The following is an 18221-nucleotide window of genomic DNA, read 5'->3' on the forward strand; positions in this document are numbered from 1 at the left end:
CTGCAAGTTTTTATACTGCGAGCTTTTATCTTTTCCCTCCGGCTGGAAAATGGTAACAGAGGAGCAAAGTAGCGTGGGGAATGTAGTAGTCCTTCTCTTCTGAGAACCAGGTACATTCACTACATGATGTTATGATGTGGAATACCAATAACCGAAAATCATAAAATCATGACACAGAGGTCTCATCTCCAGCCCAAGAGCTGCTGAAACCACAGGAAGACCTCATGTTTCTCATAAATTATTAATTGCTCAGGATCTGTTAACTGCTTAGCCTCAGCTTTAATGCTTTTATACGGTATGCATGTTTGATAGCACCTGAATTCTTCTGTTATCCTGCACCACAGGCTGGTGACTTTATAGCTCTGGACTGCGCTGAAAGCCCACAGTGTCCAGCAACCACCGATGACCTCTTGTAAACTCCCAAAATGTCATATATAGACTCAGATGGGCTGCCTCTGCAATGGTAGGCATTCTGAGAACGCACGTTGCCTGACATCTTGATGTTGTGGCAAAGCCAACACTTTGTCTATTGTGAGCTCTGGCTAGCTGGACACAAGTGAGGTTACAGTCAGATTTAGGTGGTGATGGGCATGTACAGACCAGAATTAAGGGGCAGAGAAATGTGGCTTTCCTTATGGCCTTGCCTGAGTGATTTTGACTCCCAGACCTGCCATAGGACAGACATCTTGTCTCTCTGCACTGCCAGCTTCAAATGAACAAATCACTTGTGTGTGAGTATATATAGCATGCCTTGCCTTTGGGATAGCTATTTCGGGTTAGCCAGCCTTTCTATAAATAAGCAGTCCCTCTGCAGTCCTGAGCCTGCACTTGCAGGGCCTATCTCCATACTGTGCTCCTTTGAGTCTGGCTCTCAAATGCCCTGGGTGTTTCAGAGATGAATGGTTTGGGAGCTTGAGGCACGCTTTGAGTGAGGTGGGCACGCTGCCTGAGCATCACTATGGGCATGCAGAGTGAACATTGCTGAACCTGGCCCTGGGAGCAGGACAGCAAATGCAGAGCTTCAGAAATAGGCAGAGGCTCTTCTATTTCTGCATGCCAATTTGTTTTGAGAAGAAACATCTGAAACCACGGTAGGTACAGTGAAGTCAAAACAGTCAATCCCCCAAGAGATCACAAGAAATTTTATTACCTGCAAATGGGCTCATTTGCTATCAAACCACCTTAAAGGTGCTGTTAAAAAACTATGTTAAAAAACATCATATAAGCTTATGAAGGCTTAGTTTAGCCCTTCACTGCTGACAGGTATATGATGTGCTAGGGTAGGAATGGCCAACCCACTGGGACAACTCATAGTAACTCAGAGCAAAAGATCATGCTGAACACAAAAGAAGGCAGTGCCTGCATAAAGATTTGTGCTGGAACTGTTGTGGGTTGGTAAATCCCAGGGTAGTCCATCTTCTCGCTGATGGGAACCTCTTCCAGGCCTTCTCAAAAGGGTTCACCATGCCTGTGCCGTTACATTTATAAACACTTGTTTGCATTATGATTCTCATAGAGAACATGGAAGAAGCGAATCACAAGGTCCTGGCTTTGAATGCAGATGCTTTTTGTAAGCATCCTGTCTCTGCTGTTTCTCCTCCTGTGTGCCTGCAGTAATGTCATGAACTGATACCACAAGATCAACTGGAGTTCACCTGCCGAAGCCTGAAGACCAGCAGTAACCCACTGATGATCCCATGGGCAAGGTTTGTCACTGCTGCGACAAAGCGTGAAAAAGTTGTTCCGTCAGTCCTGAGAGGAGGAGGGGTTGTGCCTTTGCTAATGAAAAGCTCCTCACTGCTGCTCTGGTGAAGAGATAAGAAAGATTCTGAGGATTTGTGGAGTTGTAATGATGAACAGATCGTTCACACTGGGTCCCGAAACCGAGCCCGTTGTGCACTGCTTCAGGCTCCTGAAGTGCTGGGCTTCCTGTATTAATTATTAACAATGTTAAAATACTCCAGAGATTAGCCTGGAAACATTAAACGTGCTTAATATTAATGGCTCCCAGATGATAGCTGTCAGTGAACACTTGGATGTGTTAAAGACCGAGGAAGAAAATAACTATTGAATACAATAAACATTTTCAGTATTCATTTCAAAGAGAATATGTGTGTGAATCACAAGAAACACTTTCCTCTAGCATTGCCTAGTGCTTTCTTATAGCATTGCCTGCTACCCATTTGAAGAGACCGATCATATTCTTTACACACATGGAACGAGGCTTAACTTGCTTGAAGCATGGGAAAGTAGTGAGACACCAGCCATTCACCTCCCTATACCTGAGTGGAGCTGCCTGTGGCTCAGGACTACTGCCTACTTAAGCTGCTCTCCTGTTAGCTGCCTCCCTTGTGATTTCTGGCAGATTCCTCAAGAGGAATATTTTGCTACTAATGGTTTGCTTAGCCCCATATTCTATGTTCTCCTGTATGACTAGAGCCCACCTCGCCAAGAGGGCTGCAATGCAACTCTGCCTTGGGTCCCTGACTTCAAAGGGCAAGCCACCTCCCAGAGGATGCAGAGACAAAGGGATCAAGTCTGGGAAATGAGAGACGCATTATCTGATAAAGGACAGGTTTTGCAGTGTTTTACCTGATTAAAGCACTCAAGCTCTCCCTGCCACGTGCCAAGAGCTGCTCAGTGGGCTGCTTTTTGCCAGCAGGAGTATCATGTTTAAGGAGATGTAGATGTACCCTGGCCTCTCTGATAAACTTGGTGGCTCCTGACCAACTGGCTTACTGTGAGTCTGGGACAGGAGCACTCCTACAAAGAGTGAGCACACATGGCTCGTTCCCTTAGGAAACCAGGCCAAAAATGGCTGTAGGCAGCACCTTTCTGTTCTAGAGGGAAGGCTGCTGACGGCCAGAAATGTCTCCCAACTCAGTAATCTCACCCAGAAGTGTTTCGCTTGTCTGTGCTCCCCAGGCAGTTGTAATGTGTGCAACTGCCAATGCTTTGCCAGGGCTTGGAGAGAGAAATAATTAAGTCATGTTGTCTAGAGCAGACTTGGAAAGCAAGTGTGGGTGTGAACATAGGGTTTTTTGCTGGGATCCCCACCCAGATTTGGGATGTATAGTATAGACGTGTTCACAGAGCGTTGTGTGATGGGTCTGTGTCTCCTTGCCTTGTAGTGGGCTGGTGGCCACACAGTATTCTTACTTTTTTCAAGTCGTGTCTAAACTGTTGGCTGGTTTCCACATGGTTCCCAGCCTCATGCTTCAGGTGTTACAGGTGCAGTCTGGAAATGCACACAAACTGAAATTGTTTCATCTGTTTGAGCCTGAGCAGCCCTGCCTAACACCAGCCACTGCTGGAAGAGCAGCATGCTGTTACACAGGGCTGAAGCAATTGATCTGTTGCCAGTGAGCCAGGAAGGAACAAGGATACCTCGAGGGGGAAACCATTATCTGCTATTACCTAGAACAGCTCCTTTTATAATTGAAAAACATATTAAAAATTATTTTGGGAACTTCTAATTAGTTTGTTGAGGCACTAACATGCTCAGGATGTTTCAGAAACTTTAGTAACTGCCCAGAAAGAGGCCACCACAGAGAAATCAGTCTTTCCTGCCTTGTCCTGCTGCTGAAAGGTCAAGGAGGATGAAAACTTGTGCAGAAATTGAGGTTGAGCAACAGAGGTGGTGCCTGACAAATTCCTGGGGAACTCCCTCCAACAGCGCCCAGCCCTGCACGACTTCAAGCTGGGAACACTGCAATAAGAAGCTGTATATCGAGTAGCTGTCCTTAGAGGAATGTACAGCTAGGAAAGCCAGAAGGCAAAAGAAAGAAAAAAAAGAGATTTGCGGATGGGCATCTGTTTCCAGCCTAGTGCTTGACAAACCATGCAGCCAGCTATGGAAATGGTGGTTTGTAGACGCAAGTACTCATTTTCCTCTCTGCCCAGCTGGGGATATTTTTTTAGCATAGCTGAAATGAAAGCATTCTGTGGCAATTTGGTGAATTTAGAAAAATCTTCTTTTCTTTCCACAGTTGGCAAGAAATCTGGACACTGGAGTATTTGACAGCTCCTGCCCAACTTTTTTTGGCTCTTCATTGATGGAGAATAGAGGAAATAATTCCTTTGCATTCCTGCAGGGAAGGATCAGAAGGTTTTTAATACCGTAATAATTAATGCTGCAGAACAGCCAACAGGAAAGTTGCAGAGGATGGTAATTGAATGGGTGCAGGAGCTGACTGATGAGTTGGCTTGGGGTGCACAGGGGCAGGGAAAACACCGTGAACAGATGAGTCACTCCCAAATGTCATTCCTTATTCCCTGAGCATGGAAAAACAGGAATGCTACAGATGCTAAGAAAATGTGTTATGGCTTAAAATCAGAGACACCCTTAGCTCTAATGTACTGTAACATCTGAAGTGTTTCATTTCTACTTCCTTGGATGTTTCTTACTGTTATCTTCTTTCACTTCTGAGTTTAGGCCAACGTCTTTGTTTCAGGAAGCTATAATGACCTACCTTCCTGCCCTGCTCGTGATTAGCACAGCTGGAACCCAAATTCTTTAGCACCAACATGGTTTATTTTAGGTAAGCCAGGAAATATTAGCTGTCTGCTGCTGTTCTGGGTGTGTGAGCAGAGAGGTGATAGGAGATGGGGTACTGATGTGCAGCTTCAAGTACATAATGCGGAACCACAAGGCACCAGATACAGGAGCAGTTCTTTCTGTCATTGAGTGCTTGGAACAGTTCCCTGAGAGGAGACATGGCAATAGGTGAGTGGAAGATTCTGAGTCCTGAATAAGTGTGGAAGATCTCTAGAAGGAAAGCATGGTTATATTTTCCTGCACTTCAGAAAAGGCACATTTTTCTTTGAAATCTGCATGAATCTGGATGAATTTCCACAGGGACAACAGAAGTCTCCTCCTTCCCCTTCTTCCACTCCAGCTAGGGAATCAAACTGCAATGTGATGTTCACATAAGCATTTCCAAAACAATGTTCACATGCCATTTTACGGAATGGTATGACTAATTAGCGCAAACAATCTGCTACAAACAATTGATGTTTTCAGACCATATGTTGTGGCTATGTGTTACGGCAGTCCCAAACAACTTGAGTTTAAGAAAACTGGGAGGGCCTGTGTGGAAAATGTAGCTCAGCTTGGAATGTTTGGGACAGGAGTGGAGGAGGCCACACAGCGTGGAGCAGACAAAGCATGGGAAATCCAACAAGCAGGAAGTATCCAGCCCTTGTAAGCAGGCCATGTGCCCCTTGCTCTCGTGTCTATGCACTGTCAGAGCGGCAAGGACACCATGGCAGTGACACAAGGAATACTTCCATACATTAATCACGAAGAGATGCAGAGCCAGCTTCAGCTGATGTAATGCATTGTTTTTGCCAAAGCTATCCCAGTTTAGTCCTGCTAAAGGAAAACATCTGCTTTTTGACAGATGTACATGCAGCACTCCCAGATGAAATGTGCCTATAGATCTCTTGCTGCCTTTGGCCCAGGCTCTGGAAGGAAAGGTGCAGGGGTGCACTGCACGCCTTGGAGGTCTTCTCACTGCATGATCCTGCTGTCTGGAATGGGATTTTATCCCCACAGCACTTCTGCTAAGTGAAAAGGTGAGTGTTGTTAGGCCAGGTGCAACTGATGCATGATGTATTCTTAAGAAGGTTCCTCAAAGAACAGCCTAGGGCTGTTTTAACAGTTAGCTTCACAGCAAGAGGAGAAGCCAGAGGAGGAGGAGCAGCCAGATTTTGCAACTGGAGGGAGCAGATAGTGGTACAGATTACAAACAGCAGCCCGTGACGGTTTTCTGTGTGAGCCAGGTGCTGCCATCAGCTGCTGTGCAGCAGCCTGGGACAGATTTGTCTCCCTGTAACTACAGCTGCTGTGGAGCTGGCTTAATTTTGCTTTGTGCCAAAATGCTCAGAGCTGTGGTGTGTCTGCTCCTAATCAGATTAGGTCTGCAAAGGCTGCCATGAGTGGGCTCCCACTGTAGCCCAAGACAGGCAGTTTTCAACAAGCTCAGTGAAAGTTTTTGAATTGCAGGTGAGTTCCCTGCTTGGCACAGCAGTGTGAGAATAAAAGATTGCACTGCTGGGCTTATGTTGTCCAATCAGGACCATCAGGACAACCTCTGCAGCTGCTGTGGTGCTGCTCATGATAGATTCTCGTGTCCCAAGCCTCGTGGCAGGGAAGAGAGCATGCGGTGTTTTAGCTAGTGCTAGTGTCGGCAGCCAAGCACTCATGATAATGCTCACAGCTTCTTTTGGATTTGTGTCCAGAACTTTGGCAATAAACATCTGATTTCCAGACCGCAGTTACGTATGACCTGTTAAGCTGTTAGCTTTTGTGCTAACTTGGCTCTAAACTTTACACAGAATTATCCGCAGATCTTCTTCCAACGGAGTTTATAGAAAAGAGATGCAGTTGTTCTGTTTTTCACTGGACAAGCCAACTCATTTCAGAAAAGGCTCTCCTGCTGCCTATGTTAGCAGCTTTTTTCTCTACAGATATGCAAGTCTGATTGCTTCTTAGCACAGGTAAGCAGACAAAGGGACACAATTTTAGGTAAGGTCATGTAGATGTTCTGTGCTATGGTATAAATATTTGCATTGGGAGACCCTTACCTGAAATGTTCTAACATTAAACATAATTCTTTGGTGTTTGTGTTGTGACGATGGCACACAACCAAACCACGACTGATTTACAATCTCAGAACTTCCTCCTCTCTGTCATTTCTAGCTGATGAGATCATGAGCTTAGTCCTTGACAAGGGATTTGCAGTCTGCTTGGTTTCATTCCACTTGCGTCTCAAATCCTTAACCTCTTCCCATTCTTGTATGACTTTACCTTTCTTTACTGATGTTGTTTCATACACGGTGTCATCCAAGTATTTCGTTAGTGCTATCCTACTTGCATCAGGGTACTAATGAAAATATTAAATGAAATCAAGCCCAGAGCTTTGAAAGTCTCCCTCTGAAGGAAGAGTCTTCCTCAACATTGAAAGAGGTCCAATTCAGAGATCTCAAGATCCCCAAAGTGAAAAAGGTGTTTGGCTGCTGGTGTTGTGCAATTTGTTTTTCTCTAGTCCTCTTGAAGTTCATCTTTGAAGCCCACCATTTTAAAGACTGTCAGCTCAAGCCCATTGATCCCCATACTGGAGCTCCTTGGGAAGCTGCTATCAGTTACGGTTTTGCTGTGATCCCTCATTGTGTAGCTACAAACCCCAGGACAGAAAAGTCAAAGCCAAGCAAGGTTCCTAGCCTGCCAGAGCTCCCCTGATGCAAATAACCACTCAGCTGACCTGACGAGTAATGAATCTCATCCAGAAAAATCTGCACAGACACTAGCAGTCTCCTGGGCCCTGTCTTGACACTGTTCAGATGTGGCAACATCTGAAAGCATTTCCCACGAGAGTTCATTTGCTGAGGAAGATCATCATGGGCTCCTTAGGAGGTGTAATAAAGTAGAAGCCCTTTAGCTGCCCAAGTGTTTTTTCTGAAGTACTTCAGTACCAGCACATATTTGTCTGTGATGTAATTTTTTTCCATTAATAAATCCACAGACTCTGCAGGATACCACTGCTGTTATGTTTGCAAAAAATTACCATGTTAATGGAGCTCTGCTCCTTTCAAGGATCTTGGCAATATGAAATATTGGCCTCTTAGGTGTAGATTTTCTGAAGTATTTAAGCACTCCACTCTCCTTGGACTAATGGACATCTTGTTAAAGCTGTCACACTTCCTTTCTGGCTCACCAGATGCTGTGATGTTACAGTGGAACAGAAGGTGATCCTGTGTTTTTTTTCAATGCTGTCAGCTAGCCACTGGTTTCCTCTATCCCAGGGTTTAACGCTAATAGAAATGTAATCATACTTTGCTGCACAAAACATAAAGCCATCCATTTTATTATGTAGAAATGGTCTACTGAGTACACAAGCAGCAGTAGTTTTAACAGCTGATGGCTTGTTCTGGCTCTCGAGAGTGTGGTTTTACAAGATGGTTTGGTTTAAGAGCAACACAGAGGGAAAATTGTATCTTTGGGATGTGCTCTGCATGAAACGGCCTCCTTGTACACAGGATATTGGAGAATTATGCTCTTAAAATAAAGCCCTTTGAAACTGGCACGGGATACTCAGTCTTGCTTGAGTATCATTAATCAGTTATTACTCTCAGACAAAATGGGTCTCGACTTCATGTTGCTTGTTAAAATAAGAAATGTATATTCCAGTACTTTCAGCTGCAGTCACTGTACTTCATAGTGTAGCCAAAACTAATGTATTTAATCATTATTTCACATTTTTTTTGGACAAATTCTATATATATAGCAATTTTACAACAAGATGTCTTATTTTTACTATATTAAAAGAAATGATTACTGTGTCTGGAATGCAAGCAAAAAGCAGGATTCCTTAAACTACAGTGCACGTTCAATGCGTGATTTGAATTCTGACTGTATCACTCAGTAGCTTATTCTCTTCCAAGTTCTGTGCTTTTTTTTTTTTTTTTTTTTTACGAAGTCCTCTCAATGGTAGATAGACATAAATCTGCTCTATGCAAACCTCAGATTGGCTCTGAGGGGCCCAAGGCTTTCAGGCAAGCAGCAAGAATGCAAATCATACTTCACTGCTGAACTGGAAATTCCTTGCATGGGTACAGTGATGCAGCTGCACAGGTGGCTGAAATCCCTGGGTAACACGGGCCTAAAAATAAGGCACTGCCCTGTGTCTTTAGCCAGAATTCCTCAAAGGGCAGGGGCAAATCCAAGGATAAGGTCTCTGGAAACAAGTTACACAGAGCCTGAAACAGCAATAGTGCTAAGCAAAGTCTCTGGGAGATGAGGATGGTTGCAAAAGGGAAACCTGCAGGATAGCAAAGAAAACAAGTCACAGTGAGTGCTCTCATAGCAGGGCCTGAATCCATTTTAAGGCCCCTGCAATGCCTTGCAGAGCATGTGGGTTTTTGGGGTTTTTTTTTGTTTGTTTGTTTTTGTTTTTCACTTGTGTGAAATCAGAGTAAACTTGACTCCAAATCTCAGGACATGGATTGTCCCAAGCAAAGCAGGAAACTGGTGTAGCCCAAGCAAAGAGGGAAACTGGTGTAGCTGCTTCTTCTGATTAGAAAGTTATTAACTCCTTGTAAAGATCAGTGGTACCAGATGCAAGAAATAGTATTGATCCAATACCACTGCTGAGTCATGATAAAAGTGATGCATGCCCTACAGCTACAACACAAGCTCTGAGAAATTAGTAGACGTTTAACCAGAGCATTTAACTGGAGCTGAAGCAGGGTGAAGGAGAGGATGAGATTGGGGTTTCCTCTTGAAAGTAATGCTGAACAGGATAAACCTGCGCAGGACCGTGGGACTGCAGTTCAGGCTACAGGTGATAGGGCCAGGGGGTGCACCCCAGCTATGCCCATGGGGGTGGCTGGTTCCAGTGTGTCTTCCAGGGCTTAGTTTAGAGTTTGCCTTTACTCAAGTCCTCTGAAGGTGGTGGCTGTCCATCAAAGACCTTGCCAAGCTTTGTGCACAGCCTTTCTGAATGCAGCACATTGCCCTGCTAAGGAGTGAAGACAAAAGATTCAGCGCAGGCACCAGCTATAAATAGTCACCTTGATGTCAGTCATATAAAAAGCAACATGTGACAATTAAATAGTTTCTGGAGAACAAGTAGCAGCCTGGATTGTATGGAGGGCATCTATACCCATTTGGGGAGAGGGATTCTGCTAGAACTAGTTTTTTTTCCTGGAGCAGCAACCAGTTGCTTTATGTTCTAATAAGTGCCCTCTTGGGAAGGTTGATATATTTAACTGTTTGACATGGTTTTGAATTTGAGGACCAGTCTTTTGCACAAATGACCCAAATCTCAATTGCTGTATGTGAAAACTTCCAGATAAATGTTGGCTTTGGATGTGCATGGACTGCCGGCTCCAGTCCGACTGAGAAGAAACCTGAGGGCAGTGATGTCGTGGCAATTTCTGATTTTAGAATGGGTCTGATCTGTAATTTACAGCTGCCCTGGACTCTGGGTGTTTTCCTGGCTTTTCTAAGCTCTGAATGTAAGCCTCTGAAAGATTTAAGACTTGGAAAAACAAAAACCTATATAAGCTCTCAAGTGTCGGTCTTGGTTTGGTTGGGCCGTATCTGCAAACCACCAGCAGCCTGGCAGGGCTCTGGGGTGGTTTGCAGTGGGATGGAGCTCTGGAGTCATCACAGGGCAGCACAGGAATCAGCTCTTGCATCATAGAATCATTAAGTTTAGAAAAGACCACTAAGATCATCTAGTCCAACCGTCAACCCATCCCCACCATGCCCACTTAAACTATGACCCTCCAGCACCACATCATCTCAGGAAACGCTGGGGCTACTCAGAGCTGGCTAGCACTGCCTTCTACTTTTATCAAGTTTGAATTTATAATAAAGTTAAGTCACGGAGATTAAATGCAGCACTCTGGTCTTTGTCAGCAGGGGGATGGGCTTGGCAGTCTGGTTTCTATGAGGCGTCTGTGTAACATGTTTGGTGTCCTGAGCTGGAGAGACCTATAGGGAAGGAATTAGTGTGGACTAGAATTGAGGTACAAGGGCTGCGACAGGAATCCCAGACGCTACTTGTTCCTCGTCAACACGAATTCATCTTCATCTGGGGTAAGCAACCAAGTGTTTGACACCAGCAATTGGCTGAAATTAATCACGTCCACTTATCGTTGATATGAAAATGGATGGCTGAAGGAATGGATAGGGTCAGAGAGATGAGCAGGCAGGCTGGATGCTGGGGTCTTGGCACTCTTGCCCTGTGGCTGTGGCATACAAAGACCCTGCAATGACCCACAGCCTGATCTCTTTGCTTTGAGCCACAGAGGAGCAAGACACAAGCCCCAGACCTGTCAAGCTGGATATTAGGAACAATTTCTAATCAGAAAGAGCGGTGATGCACAGGCACAGGCTGACCAGGGAGTGGTGGGGTCACCGTCCCTGTGGAAGCGTTCAAGAACCATGGAGATATGGCATGAGGGCTGCGGTCAGTGGGCATGGTGGGTTGGGTTGGGGTTGTACTTGGGGATCTTAGCGGTCTGCTCCAGCATTAATGGCTCCGTGATTCTATGATGGAACTCAAGCGCCCGCTTCCCCCATTACAGGAGGCACGTCCTCAGCTTTGCAGACAAGGCGAGGGAGACAGTTCCGACCAGCCCTCCAGCTCTGCCCCGGCCCCTCCCAGGCGATCGGCTAAGCGCCCCTCCCGGTCCCTCCCGGTCCCTCCCGGGCGGGGGGGGCGGTGGCGCATGCGCGGGGCGGGGGCGGTGACGGTTGGGCTCCTCAGGGCCGGCGCCGGCGAGCGTCTGAGGCGGCGGGTGGGAGCCGTGAGGCGCGGGGAACGTGGAGTGGGGCGCGACCTGATCCCATTCCATCCATCCATCCGCCATGGGGACGCAGGGGGCCGGCAGGAAGCGGCTGCCGAATCGGGAACGCCTGACGGCGGAGGACGACGCGCTCAACCAAATCGCCCGTGAGGTGAGCGGCCGGCAGAGGCACCCCCAACCCGCAGTCTCCCGCCTCCTCCCGCCCGGGGCTCCCCAGCCGGCGCGCACGCGCAGCCTCGGGCAACGGACATAGCGGGCGCGGGGTGGGGGGCGAGCAGAAGGCCGGGCTGCGTGTTCCGTTGGGAACCCGAACAAAAAGCCCTGGGCTGCTTGGAGGCGTGGTGCGGGCACCGCGCTGTCAGATGTGGCGTGGAGGTGTCAATGCCTCTGCAGCGTAGAGGCTTTTCCTATTTGTTCTTGAATAAAAACCCACCAAGAATAGAGGAGCAGAGAGAACTTAAAGGGTCGCGGGCTGCTTCCGTGGTTCTGTGCCTGTTGTGCCTGCCTTAGCCAGAAATTGTGTCTGCGAAACCTGGGTTTCTGCTGTGTAGAACCCCTTCTGTACCACAGCCCCTGCAGTTAGTTGTTTGCTGCAGGTGAGGGTGGTATTAATCACTGAGAACCAGAGAATAGACCCATCATCTTTTATGGAGGTACGTGCAAATGGAAAAAAGTGTAAACCAGAAGACTGCAAAATGATGTAGGTGTAAGTGTACACTGTAACTTGGAAACTTGCTTCATGCGTTTATTGGGGTAGGCATGCAGTTTACTAAGCACTGCATCACAGTGTTTGCCTTTGATCTGACTTTAAACAATTAAAACCAGCCAATTGCTGATGTCTGTCTTGTTTCTACCTGCTTATCCTGACTTGTTGGTTTCAGTGTCATGGGTTCAGTGGCAAACACGAGGATGTGCATTTGGTTCTGAGTTTACATGGATTTTCTGCCTTCTTCCTCCCGTAATGACCCAAGGGGAGGCTGGTCAATCTGACTCAAGCCCTGGTCAGCAGCTCAGGGTTCAACTCCTTGCTGTGTCTGAGCTGGGTGCTGCTGGCTGCAGCTGAAGGTAGGCATCCTGTTCCCAGGTCTGCTCCCTCCTCAGGTGGTACAGCACCGCCTACCTTTGGGATGGGTTGGCTGAGGGAATTACCTTGAATCACTGTTATGGAGGTTAAACTTCTGGTTAAACTTCTGGTATGGAGGAAACTTCTGGTTTCCTTTCTTCAAGCTCAGCTACTGCAGGATCGTGTAATTACCAGTATGCTTCTAGAAAGGAAGAAGGTGGGCTTATTTTGGTGCTAACTTGCTGTTATATTAAGTTAGATGTAACATCATGCGTCTCAGGTACTAGCGCTATTGACAGCTTTGATCTGGGGTGTTCTTGCTCTTCTGTGTTAATTTGAAGTATTTTGTAGCATCTTTAGAGTATGTGCTGTATTCTACGTGAGTGATTTAGGTGATACATTTGCAGAAGTCAGATTTGCATCAGTATGATGAGGAAATGCTCCTTGGGCATTGTTGGGAGCAGGTAAGTTCCTACAGAGGTAGTTTGAGGTCGGAGGACAGGAATGTCTCATGTTCAGGTCATAAGACAGCAAGTCTGAACGATTGTGCTGTCTCCTGGAGTTTGAGTCATGATGACATCCTAGGGATTACTTTGGGATCAGGGTTTAAATTCCATTATTTTAGTCCTTCTGTCACTGGATGAAGCTGAACATAAACCTGCAGCAGGAGGCCTAGGTTATTGTTTTCTGTTGGTTTCTCTCCCACTCTTTGCTATATGGTAAAGAGGTTTGAAACCTAAATAGTTTTATTTGTTTTCTCTGAGGATCTGCTAAGGAACAACCGCATTTATTGGAAAGCTCCTTCACAAGCATGTCTTTTATCTTCTCCCTTGAGTGTTAAAACTGTGAACTGAAAAGTTCAGGGTTCAGCATTTTCCCATATTATTTTAACTCCTTGCATTACTGTGTCTTAAGTTTTATGCCCTAACGATGGTTTTGTTGTTTAACTGCCTATTCTTCACACAGGGATTCCTGTCTGCATCCTTCCATAGGACAGTAAGAACTTTTTTTTTTTTAAAAAAAAAAAGCCTTGCATCTCCTCCTAATAAAGATGCTTTGAGACCTTATATTAAGGAGGGCAAGAGAGTTACTGAGATTTCAGCTTTTCCAGCCTTCTTGCAAGTGTTTAGGCAAAGCTTCTTTCTTGCATAGGTTTTCATTTGTTGGTTTCCTTCAGCCTTTCTTTCTTAGCCAAAAGCCACAGGACCTTGCAAATTACTAGCGGATTCTAGGTTGGAATGTTGTTGTGTTCAGGTGGAAGACTCCATGCGTCATCTCTCCTTTTGGTTTTCCTCCAGAAGGATAATGCTGCTTTGATGGTTTCCAGTTGTTGTGTTTTGTAATTGACAAAACATCTTGAAAAACTGACAGTTCTTACTACATTGTGTGCTTCCTCAAGGAATATTAATAAAGACACTCTTAAACTCCTGCCATTTGAAGCATGAGGTTTTATTGAATTTGCAAGTGGCAGATCTTACTGCATGCACAGTCTTGCATGGACCAAAAGAGAGCCTTGTGCTGTGAGGTTAGCAGACCTTGCCCCTGCAGGATGTGGGAGCAGTGTTAAGAGGAAGTAACTGTAAGCGAGCGGAAGGAAATTGTAAAAGTGAAGCGTGTTGTAGTGACAGGCTTTCAGCAGTAGTATTAAGATTAAAAAGTTTGGGGTGATTTCTGAACTATGCTGGCTGCAAGTAGCTTATCACGTTGTCTAGGCCTGTAGTAGTGTTTGTGTAAATCACCTTGTCCACCAGAGAAGAGCAGTGCCATATTACTAAATCTGGCTGTGGCATGGTAATTAGAAGGCTGGCAGTTATGTAGATGTAGTTAAACCAAGAACACAGCATTCTGAGTTTTCAGTGGTCACAGATGTCTGCCACTTTGCATTCACTGTTAATACACCTAGCTTGTATTGCTGAGGTTATGTTTTCTGGTTGTCAGCTTTTGCAGTTGAGAGCAAAGCTGATCGATGATAGGCTTCTCCACTTTCAGACTCGAGTTATGATGCCAGTAGATTATTCTGTGTTTAGGTCAATGGAAACTTTTGGACTATTTTATTCCTCTACATGAGTACTTGCCAGCAGTGTTTGCAAAATCTAGCAGTTTGATACTCCTGGAGGTCTGTGCCAGCACAGCTAGCAAGAGTTGCGTACGCATGCAGTGCAGTCATCTGTCCCTGCATGCATGGTTTGGGAAGGCTGCTAATCGTGAGCTTATAAACCTAACTGGGAGTGGTTTCCAGCTTTTTTTTTTTTTTTTCTTGCTGAGGTTTGATGGGTTTGACATTATAACTAGAGACATGGTTTCCAGGAGAGTATCTTTTCCTAACTTCCGGTCTGTCCTCTATGGACTGCAGGGGCAGTTACGTGTTACATGACCAGTAAGTTTTGCCAATACAGTGAGAACTGCCCTCTGTCTAAATGAGATTCTTCTCCTATAGGCAAATAATATTAACTACTCTCTTTCATTTTCTTGAATGAGAAAAGCAAGTTTGGGGCAAATTTCTCCTTATTGTTAGGAAAGTAATGTAAACGTTTTTCTGTTATCTTGCATACAGATGTGTGTTACATTGCTCAGAAAAAAATCCTGGCTTATGTCATCTGTGTGCTAAAAACTTCCTCTTTCATCAAACAATTCACAGAGCAGAACTCTTTAACTGGTAATTAGTTTGAAAAGTTATTCAATGTCGTTTGATTTTTATTTTTTAATCTCTTTTTCTGTTAAGAGTGTAGCTGATGAGAAATAGCTCAACACGCAGCTGAAGGTAACCAGCCCACTCTGCTGCATGAGGTAGAAAGGCCCCAGCTAACTTCAGAAGCCTGAACTGGAGCTTCAGGACTGGTGAAGAGGGAGCTGTGATAATTGTACGTTGAATTTAAAGGTCTGCCTTTTGAACGGAGGTGATAATTTGAGGGAGAGCTCTGGCTTATACAGCGATTTGGTTGACCTGCATAATAGAGATGGAAACAGTTTGGTAGACATTAAAGTTGAAACAAACAGATTGGATATTTACATATGGGAACATAAGTGAGGCAAACTTTATTTGATCTGTTGTACAGGTCAGAGCGTTTGAAGCAGGATGTTCTCTAAGAGCGTGCTAGGTAGTGCCAGCATAAGGTACGCTATCTGTGTGCCTCATTAGTGCGGTGGTGGAACTTTTTTGAGCAGTATTTGACACTGAAGAGATGCATGAAGACTTTTTGAAACCAGATACATATTCCAAGAGAAGCCATTAGAAACAGTCTGTTGTGTCTAACACCAGTTGCTTGTACCTGGCTGACTTCTTTGCCTTTGTGATAGTGCAGATATATGACCCCAAGAGAGCAAACGGTCTGAAAAAGCATGCCTGGCTGTAGGTCTCTGTCTAGAAAAGAAAATTATAAAGGCAAGGGATGCTTGTGGAGGGCTCGATACTGAGCCCAGTTGACCTAAACATAGGAAGCATGGAAGCCTTCATAGGAGATGCTTGCCAATAGGTTACGGAGAACTGTTCCAAAACTAGGACTGTTTTATATCATGGTTATGCTCCTCTTCAGTGAATGCCTTTTACTGTGATATGTAGCCGTAAAACATTAAATAAAGCCAATGCCTTTTTCCTTTAAACCTTCCCAAAGGAAATATGTGGAAGAGCAGTTTTGAATGGTTTAAAAAGTGAGGCAAAAATCTTAAGACCCGTCTCATTTTAGCTAAATGGGTGATTGTAGCCTGCATTCCAGCTCCCAGTCTGCCTGTTCCAACGTTCAGTAATTACATGTCTGTTTTTGTGTCCATGCCTGGCCTGAGTCCTCTTCAGCTGTTCTCACTGTCTGAGGAAACAGCTGTTTAGGAACTGTGATTCCTATTTCAGTCAGGAAAGAGGCTGCTGTTAGGATTAGCAGCATGGGAAGCCCAGCCTTTTTCTTTGTAAGCCCAGATGCTGAGCTCGTTACCTCAGCTAGAAGGATATTTTTCCAGGCGAGCTGCTGAACAAAGTCAGAGCTCAAGTGCACTTGCAGTGCTTTTAACACTTTGTTGGTTTTTTTTTTTTTTCATCATTTGGTTGCAAGGAGCATAATCCACATGGCATTTCAGGCTTGTGAAACAAGGTACGTGTCCCTCCTGTCAAGTCAGCAGGTTGCCAGGAGCAGTGAATCTGTCTAGCTCGATGTACACACTCATGGGCAAACCTTAAAATAGCAGCTCTGAAATATCAGCTGTTGCCTGACTTCTATGAAAATACTTTTGGGGGGAGAAGCTGACCATTGGAATGGAATGGAGAGGGAGGGGAATTGCAGTAAGCCAGATTCTACTTCAGATAGTCATGGGGTTGCTTTGAGAGTTTTTCCCTTGTGAGAAGGGAAAGTGGGCACGCTCACACTCACATTTCTTCTGGGAGCTCTCTCTGCTTCTGGTGCTAATCTGGTCTGAATCTACTACAGATAAATAGCTGGCCTCGTGCATGGTAGAAAAATAGCTTGTGTTTGGGCATCCCTTGCACAGTAAAGATGAGGGAAGTGCCTAAGTGCATGTTACAGAAAGAAGTCTGTAACCACCAACTTCCAGGAAGCTCTTCTCCCTTGCTGTATTTCTGTTAGGATACAAAAAGTAGGCTATAGAAATTCTTCAGCTAAAGCTGGAAAGATACCTGGAACACATATTGAAATAAGAATATTGTGTCAAGCAAAATTTCGTTTTGAGAGAGTCCATATGGGTGAGCTTGATCCACAGCCTTGCAAGGTAGTATCAGACAGTTCCTGGTGGATGTGCTTTTGATGCTGTAGGCAGCTGACGCAAGTTGTTGAAGTGCAGGTCTCTGCTGCTTAGGGTTACTGTGGGCAGCGTCTTTACCATTAAGTTTGTTTCAAATTTTTAAAGAAAGACGCTGTTAGGTAAATTGCCACTGGTGGAAAGCTGCTATATGTTTCCCTGTCCTCTGCCCTGTAAGTAGTGTAACCTCTTGCAGGAAAATGAGGCAGTAATCTCTTGAAGTGACTAGTCTGACGTGCTAGTGCTCACTTGCAGGGTTTCTATGCTCTTTTGAGGATGGAGAACCACCAGTGTTGTTGGTAGGTAGTAAGAAGTGCAAAAGAACTCTCAAATATCTGGTTTTCAGAGCTTTAACTGCTGAAGTTGAAGCTTGGTGTGGCATAATAAATAGTAAATAAAGCTGTTCTTCACTGTTGGTAATTTGAAGGCTTTAATTACTGTAGAAGGAGCCTTAACTACCTGTCACACAGTGCTTGCAGTGTGAAAATGAGATCAGGAAGAGAAGATTGTGAGTGACCATGTGACACAGTCTGGTCATGTGTTCAAAAACTTCGGGCTTTCCTGGAGCCTGCAGAGAGATTATGAATGTGAATATTCAGAAACTGGGAAAGCACAGAAGTAATACTCTCACATTGACAGGAATGTGACACAACTCTTAACCACTGTAACTGTTTGAAACTGTCCTTATATTGATTTAGGTTAGACTTCAGTGTTTCCTATTTGGATGCATTTCTAATTTTGCCTTTAAACAGATGTAAATAAGCGGTATGAAGTGCAGAGGGCCAGGCCTGGGGAGTATTTTCACAATGAGCAGGGCTACAAGGGCTTTCTGGCCTGACCAGCTGAATTTTGGGTGTCACAGAGGAGAAGATGCAAGATAACTGATTGTTTCCAGTACTGATGGGTGCTTGTTTTGGGACATGGATACATGCTCAAAACAAACAGGCAGAAAGGAGCGTGTCCCTGGTTAAATGAACCAATGCCCGCAAGACAGATTTGAATCACGCTGGAGCATTCAGCCTGCAATCACGCTCTCTGTTCCCTCAGCCCCCTCGGCTGTGTCATGTTTTCCTGTAATTGAGTTTGACGCAGTATG

The 18221-nt window shown here is 45.1% G+C and overlaps 1 protein-coding gene and 1 long non-coding RNA gene across 10 annotated transcripts in view; both read left to right on the plus strand.

Moving 5' to 3' along the window:
• Positions 51-10403, plus strand: LOC110399877. The gene is made up of 2 exons (XR_002439446.1): positions 51-1706; positions 3990-10403. It is a non-coding gene; the product is annotated as an uncharacterized LOC110399877 (long non-coding RNA).
• The window catches only part of LRRFIP1 (LRR binding FLII interacting protein 1), a 97458-nt gene continuing 90474 nt past the window's right edge, over positions 11238-18221 (plus strand). For 7 of the 9 annotated variants that reach the window (XR_002439650.1, XM_021399762.1, XM_021399766.1 and 4 more), the window contains exon 1: positions 11239-11470. Coding sequence is in view for 8 of the 9 variants with exons in the window: in XM_021399762.1 (XP_021255437.1) it covers positions 11381-11470 (90 nt within the window). In the remaining variant the exon portion in view is untranslated. Of the gene's footprint in view, positions 11471-11951; positions 11973-18221 lie in introns of those variants that run through there. The other 2 variants (XM_021399780.1, XM_021399768.1) reach the window with 2 other exon arrangements.

This window comes from Numida meleagris, chromosome 5 (genome assembly GCF_002078875.1).
Source record: "Numida meleagris isolate 19003 breed g44 Domestic line chromosome 5, NumMel1.0, whole genome shotgun sequence".
NCBI classification, from domain to species: domain Eukaryota; kingdom Metazoa; phylum Chordata; class Aves; order Galliformes; family Numididae; genus Numida; species Numida meleagris.